This window comes from Lagopus leucura, unplaced genomic scaffold, assembly GCF_019238085.1.
Source record: "Lagopus leucura isolate 7727_CA_CO unplaced genomic scaffold, USGS_WTPT01 Super-Scaffold_100021, whole genome shotgun sequence".
NCBI classification, from domain to species: domain Eukaryota; kingdom Metazoa; phylum Chordata; class Aves; order Galliformes; family Phasianidae; genus Lagopus; species Lagopus leucura.
The window spans coordinates 12,255,485-12,263,036 of record NW_024962274.1 but is presented as its reverse complement, the minus strand read 5'-3'; the positions used below and the strand labels follow the sequence as shown (position 1 = coordinate 12,263,036).

Genomic DNA, 7,552 nt, shown 5'->3' with positions numbered 1-7,552 from the left:
TTAGAGAGCTGGGCATGGAAGCAGCAAAGCTGGGCTGCACACAGTCCCCACGCTCATCCTGACGTGGCACTGATGTGTACAGAATGCTGTGGGTCTGTGCACCAGGTGCCTCCATGGCCTGGGGGATACAATGCAGGGTGTTGAGATGGGAGGAGCAGACAAGCAAAGGGACTGAAGGAAAGGGACTGTCAGGGTCCCAACCTCCAGCCATGTTGAGGTCTCTCTGTGGTGCTCAGTCAGTGCCCAAGAGAGCACAGTCATTGCTCAGGGTGCTGTAAACACTGAGTGATTGAGTGCTGCTTTTGTCACTGGGTTTGTTGGGCCTTTTCACGTCACAGTTCTCCAGTGAAGGGCTGCTCTGTGCTGCCATCAGGCAGGCCCAGCCCTGTGCTGCTCACACTGTCCTCACTTCTGCATCTGGCATCTCTGCAAGTAATTTTAATAAACAAGGAACCCCAGAAGGATGCTGTGCTAACTCTTGGAGCTCCCAACCCAAGCCCTGCCTTCCCCACACCCTGCTTCAGCTATCTCGGAGCTTCTGGGATGTTCTGCATACAGATCCATGGGGAGACTGCTGCTTTGAAGACTGAAAGTGTTGTCTGTCCCTCAGTAAAATATAATGCTGTCTTTTCCACAGTGAAATCCTCACTTTAGATATTTATGTTCTTAGCAAGCCTTGAATTAGGAATAAATTCATGCTAAGAAAATGCCACTGAGCATCTGGAGTGCATTTCATAGTACCAGTTCTGCTCTGTTGAAACAAAGACTGTCAGTTTGAATTCTACGATGCTGCTGAGATTTAGATGTGAAATGACAGCCCAGCAGACAGTGCTTTCTGTGCCTCTGCTTTGTACGTGTGGCTTCTGGAGCAGTGCCTTGGAAGTGGAGGGGATGGAGAGGTGCCATGGACCAGCATTGACATTGCTGAAGTGGGTGAGAACACTTGCTGAAAGGAGCCTTGCTCTAACACAGGGTTACAGCGTCGGGCTCTGTACAGGCAGCAGCAAGAGGAAGCCAAAGGGGCTCTTTGCTTTATCTTCCTACTGGAAGTTTGTGCACTGTTATCACTGAGACCTTGTTGTCTTCCCCAGGATAATCTTCAGTGTCCACACTGAGCATCTGTCCTGTCCTCCTCTCACATCCTTACAAAAATTGAGTTTTTGTGTGTGTGTCAATTTCTGTCATCTCTTTCCAGCCTTAAGTTTGGGCTGGTGGTGCTTGATGTTAACTGAGGCACGTTAGGTAAATGCAGTCACTGCATCTGCCTACATACGTGAGTGTAGTAGTGTTAGTGTCTTGGTCATCAATCTTCAGAACTGAATGGCATTGTTGTGATGAGATGGTTTGTTTTCACCTACATGTATCAGGGAGAGGAACACAGTCTTGATTCTTGGGCTATAAATGGTTCTTGGTTCTATAAATGCAGCAGAAAACCACCTTGAAACACTACAAAATGCAGTAGTACTTCCATGTTTGAGAACGTTTCTGAGGGCACCATGTTTAGAGCTGTGCAGAGAGCAGATATGTTTTATGCAGGAGGTTAATCCTGTCAAGTCATGGCAGGGCAGATAACGCGTGTGATCCCTGCAGTTACTGCAGTTGTTGAGCTCCGTTCTGAGTGCGAGAGTTTTAATGAGCATCAAGAAGAGAGCTGGATTGTGTCCAGCTGCCATCCATCAGCATCCCCAGGTCCTTTTCAGCAGGGCTGTGCCCTGTCCTTACGTATCCCCCAGCTTGTATTGGTAGCAGGGTTGCTGTGACGCAGGTGCAGGCCTTGCACTTGGGTTTGTTGAACCTCATGAGGTTCACCTGGGCCCACTGCTAAGCCTGCCCAGCTCTCTCTGAATGGCATCTCATCCCTTGGGTGTGCTGACTGCACCACATAGCTTGGTGTCATCCACCAACTGCTGAGGATGCATGCAATCCCACTGTTGTTGGTACTGATGAAGATATTAAACAGCACTGGTAAACTACATTCCTGTGGTTGAATGAAAATCCCTCAGTTTTAACAAAACATTTAGGATCTATGAGGGTCTGTAAAATAGACACAGAAACTCAGTGACAGCTGCTGGGCTGCTGCAGCCTGTTGCTATTGTCACAAACTGCACAGTCCCTGCTGCCAATAGCTGTGGAGTGTAGCACTGCCTGACAGTGGTCTGTCTGTTCTCCCAGGGACCAGCACACATCGCTGCGTGTCCGCAGTGTGAAATTGCAGCTCTCAGTCTGTCTTTGTGGATCTGCCTGGGAGAATGAGCAGGAAAGGAACTGTGTGACTTCCATCTGCTCACAGGGGCTGGGAGCCAGCATGCTGCATGGCTTGGAGCTCCATGGCACTGCAGGAACCCTGCCCTGGGGTGCTCTGCTGCTGCTGCTGGGAGCTGACTGCTGGTCCCTGCTGTGCTTTGTGCTTGCTTCAAGCTGAGAAATGACCAGAAGGCAAAGGATCAGGAAGGATGTGTAGGGCTCTCCCTCCTCTTGACGTCCCCTTTGAAGGCAGGGAGCAAAATAAGTAGTAGCTGTGGTGTGGATTCAGTTTGCAGTCCCTGGGTGGGAAGGGTAAGAGAGGGAATCAGCCAGGTTGGTGGCTGCTGGGCTGGGCAGCCTGCAGAGGTGCAGGCAGTAGGTGAGCATCTCCCCACGAATCCCTCAAACAGAGAACTGCAGTCTCTACACCCATCTCCCTCCCCAGAGCTCATCCTCACGTCGCACAGTGAAAACAACCCCTTTTCTTGCTGTGTCTGAATTGAGCACAGGAAGGCCTGGGCAGATGCAACTGGGCTTCTAGCACCGGGGTTGTTCCTAAACATATCATCATAAACAGCAGTATGCTGCACAAGACTCAGAAGCTGTGGTGGGGGCAAGCAGCAGAAGTTTCTGCTTGGTTCTTGGTAAAGTTTAGCAGCTTACATTATCAGTAAGCTTCTGGCAGAAAGAGATCAGTGAACTCGTACAATGCTTTCTTCTGCATCTCCTTACCTTTCTTCTCTCTGCCTGCAGTCCTGGCACTGAGAGAGCACTGCAGCCTCTCAGCCTTCTGTCCTTAGCTGTGGTGGAATGCTGCTCATCAGCCTCCTCAGCTTATGCCTAGAAAATGAAGTATTTGTCTCCTACTGGTGCCTCTGTAACCTCGGGCTCAGGCACAGACCTGGGATGAGCTCCAGCCTGGCCTGGCACGCTGTGTGTGTGATTTAATCCATGGGCTGCCATGCTTCCTTTGCTCTGTGACAAATAAATACCATCTGTGGGGGTCATAGCATCCAGTGAGGTTGCTGGTGTTGGGATGCATGTTTTTTATCTAATTAACCCCAAACAGCATTATGGCTCCTTTGGCTGAAAGCAGCAGCAGTGGTCCAGAAGGGAATGTTCCAGCAGTGCCCAGCGTGAGTGTGAGCTGCTGCTGCACTGAGCAGAGAATGGGGAGTGGGTATCCCATCTGCAGGGATGGATGGGCTGTGTCCTGCTCCAGGCACATCGCTCTGCTGTACGTCTGCAGAGGTCGGCAGTGGCACACTTCTGTTATCCGGGGGATTTCCTCGGGTTTTCTGGAGCTCATTAATGATTTTCTCATACTGGCTGTGGGTCAGACCGCCCAGAGGTGTAGTGAGGACGTGGCTGGAAATGGCTGCAAGGTGCTGATGGGTCCACAACTGATCCCGCAGCAGTGGCTGCCGGAGCCTGGAGTTTTGCTGAGGGTGGGATGAGGAGCTGAGCGCGTTCTCCTAACGCCTGAGTGCTGATGCTGGACCCTGAGAGGCTCCGCAGAGCTCCTGAGTGAAAACATGCCTTTAGTGACACGGCTAAAAAAGGAAGGGGCCTGACAGCAGGAGTTTCCATGGCAACAAAAAGAATTGCCTGCAATATTTCAGCTCATCAGCCTGGAGAGCAGTCTGATTGATGGTTACATGCGCGTGGCAGAGAGATAACAGGAGAGGAGAGGCCAATTATATTGCATTTTCCTTGTCCTTGAATGCCTGTGGCTACAGCAAATGTGGAGAGCAGCTTTTCCCCTTTCTTTTGTTGATTTTTTTTTAGTGTTTTTTTTTCCACGCGAGGATGACCCACACGTCCCTTGGAAGTGCTGCACAGCCTGTCAGCTGTGGGTATGCGACCCTCCCTGTCACAGGCTCTTGAGTTATGCCATGTGCACAGGGACTGTGAACACTCAGCTCCTTGACTGGTGATTGTTATTTGCAATATAAACAGTGTCCTGCAGGAGGAGGAAATGAGTCTGAGCACGTGCTCTTGGTGTCAGCAGTTGGGGCATTCCTCCGATTGATGAACATCTCAAAGGCAAAACGTACAGGGCTTCAAGAGTAACGAAACTATTCAGGCTTCAGGAATCATAGAATCACAGAATGGCTGGGTTGGAAGGGACCTTACAGCACCCAGTCGCAATCCCTGCCGTGGGCTGGCTGCCCCTCATCAGCTCAGGCTGCCCAGGGCCCCATCCAGCCTGGCCCTGAGCACCTCCAGCATCTCCACACTTCTCTGGGCAGCAGTGCCAGGGCCTCACCACCCTGTGAGTAAAGAAGAATTTCCTCCTCACAGCTAACCTGAATTTCTCCTCTTTGAAAGTTATTCCCCCTTGTCCTCTTACTATCAGACTGCAACATGTCAGTCTCCCTCCTGCTTATAAGCTCCCTTCAAGTGCTGGAAAGCCACAGTGAGGTCTCACTAGAGCCTTCTTTTCTCCAAGCTAAACACCCCCGCCTCCCTCAGCCTTTCTTCATAGGAGAGGTGCTCCAGCCCTTGGAGCACCTTCATCATGCTCCTCTGGACCCAATGCAACAGCTCCACATCCCTCCTGTGCTGGGACCCCAAGCCTGGATGCCGTACTGCAGCTGGGGCCTTGCAAGGGCAGAGCAGAGGGGGACAATCACCTCCCCTCCCTGTGTTGATGCAGCCCAGGGTACTGTTGGTCTTCTGGGCTGTGAGTGCACACTCTGGATAAGGCATTCCCTAATCTGAGTTCTGCTGACATTGAGGGACGTTGAGACACCAGCAATGCAGGAGGTGGAGGGATGTGTCACCCAGAGAAGTTAAGGATGGTTCTGGCACTGACTGGTGGCTGTGTGCCCTCTAGCGTGTTGTGCTTTTAGAGTTTGTCCACAGTAACTGGGAATCATCTTCACTGAGCTTTGCAACGTGCTCTGTAAACACACCACAGAGCACAGGAAGCGTCGAGCAGCTGGGTGCTGCAGCATCTGCCCCAGAGGAGAAATGTTGGGGAGAAGGGCCTGGTGGCTATAGGGGCCTCAACAGCCAGGGGGTGGTAAATTCAGCTTCGGTAAGCAGTCACTTGTAGGACTGCAGCACTTTGGGTTAATAGCCTTGGGGAAATTTGTTTGGGAGAAAATATTTAAGAATGAATCTTGAACGTTCCCTTAAAAATAGATCCCCAAAGACGACAGATGCCAAATCGCTGCTCACGAGGGAGGCTGCTCTCCCTGGCTCCCATTGTAGTTCCTTGATGACGCTTTTGGAATAATCAAAATAGAAACATCGTGATGCAGTAAAATGGGACGAACTTGGGAGAATCTGTGATTCTTTGTCATCCCTCCCTGGGATATTTAAATAATGCTTTTTAAAGGCATTGCTAATGCTTCGGCTGCAGACTATGGCACCTGTTATTTGCATTTCCATTACTCTTCACCTGAAGCTGTGTAGCAACTCCAGTGCCACCGCGGTGAGCCTGCCTGACTGCTGGCTGGGCTCTCGTGGGATGTGGTTGTTTTTGTAACCTCCTTGTTCCCTTTATCAGACAGGGTCAGAGTCTGCATTGGATCCTCAGCAAATCCAGGCCTTTGACCAACTCTGCCGACTCAACCGTGGGACCTCGCGGGTACGTACTGCCTGTTACCCTGTCAGCTTCAAATTGGGGAAGGGTACTATGCAAGCTGCCAGGCAAGATGTTAGAGCTGGCAGCATGGGCTTTGGCTTTTCTGTGGGATTTCATTCAGTGCTGGCACTGCAGCGTGCACAGAGCTGGCTGCTTCACATCACAGCACATCCGCACTGCTGCCACTGCTGGGGGACTGCCTCCAGTCCTGAGGCTGGGCCTGAAAAGTGTGTATGGTGTGCAGCATTTCTCAGGCTCCTTTTCCATTTGCAAATAGCCTTCTGTCCAGACACAGCATGGCTGGCATGCTTGCAGAGGAGCCCCTCTGCAGTCCCCCGTGGGCTTGTCCCAAGACAGTGACCCTCCCTCTGTCCTCTCCTTTCTCCTCGTGCCTCTGCCCATTCTGGCTGCGCCAGTTGGCACTTTCAGCTCTCTCTGGGATTGTTTTTCAATGATGGAATTTAAAAACAACCTCAAGACACCTGGAAAGTCGTTGAGTTCAGGATTGTTGTGCTGCAGAGTCCTGTGGGGTCACTGCATGCAGCATGGAGCTCTTCCTTCACGCGTTAAGGCTTTCCTCATTGCAGCAGGGAGCTTATGACCCCACGTGAGCTCTCTCTGCACCTTGCATTAGTGCCTCTGGGCAGTCTGTCCTGGCCGCAGGAGGTGACCTATCTGGATTTTGTCTTGCAGTTAGCTCTCCTGACTGAACTGTCCCGCGGTGGGGAGAAGCATGGGCTGCTCAGTGTTTCCCACGGGGACTCTGCTGCCAGCAGCGTCTTCCACAATGAGACCTTCCAGCTGCACCTGGCCCCTCCACCACTGATAGATGATTAACGCTGCTGCCTGCTCTCCTGCTGCTGGGATGTTTTCCCAGGACGACACTGGGCTTTTTCTTCCGCCGCCATTCCCAGAACCATTCATGCTACGTGGCCTTGCTGGGTGCTCACAGATCTGCAGCAGTGGCTGAGCTCCTGGCTGAATGGCAGCTGAGAGGCAATGGGACTGGGTGCTGTGAAGCCAAAGGTACTGAAGCACTGCAGCTGCTGCACTTACCTGGAAGCAGCACCTGTAACTGCCAAATAACTGCCAGTTCCACTCTACAGGAGAAGTATGCCCAGAGTCTGCGTGCTTCAAGGGGCTGTGCTGGTTTTGCAGGTGGATGCCATGCCCCAGTCCCTCATGGCAGTTGTGGAGTTTGAGGGCAAAGAATGGGAAAACCTGGAAAAGGCTGCAGATTGCAGAAAACTATCTGTACGTGAGGAAGCTAATCTAGGTACAGTGTGTTCCTACAAACCTCCATTAAAAAGGCCCTTGGTTGAAACTAGGTGCGTGGAGCTGTGTGCATGGGGAATCATTTGAATCAGGGATTCAAATCACTAAGGTTAGGAAAGACCACTAAAATCACCTGTCCAGCTGTCCAACCCACGCCACCACGTCCACTCATGTTCCTCAGTGCCACATCTCCATGGTTGCAGAACACCTCCAGGGATGGTGACCCCACCACCTCCCTGGGCAGCTGCGCCAGTGCCCCACTGCTCTTTCTGAGAAGAAATTGTCCCTAATACTCAACCTGAGGTGCAACCCTCTTGTCCCATCATTCATGTTAGCCACACCATGTCCGTGTTACCTGGAAGAAGAGACTGAACCCCACTGCAGCTGTTTTGCAATGTCTTCCCCAGTGACTGGGGCAGCTTTCTTCTACAGGTAAGT

General features: G+C 51.6%; 1 protein-coding gene across 1 annotated transcript in view; it reads left to right on the top strand.

The window, feature by feature from the left end:
• Nucleotides 1-7,163, top strand: part of VPS8 (VPS8 subunit of CORVET complex) — a 62,753-nt gene extending 55,590 nt beyond the window's left edge. Inside the window, 2 exon segments of the mRNA XM_042878437.1 lie at nucleotides 5,762-5,842; nucleotides 6,533-7,163. Of these exon segments, the coding sequence (XP_042734371.1) occupies nucleotides 5,762-5,842; nucleotides 6,533-6,676 (225 nt within the window). The 3' untranslated portion in view covers nucleotides 6,677-7,163.
• Nucleotides 7,164-7,552: the final 389 nt, after the last annotated feature.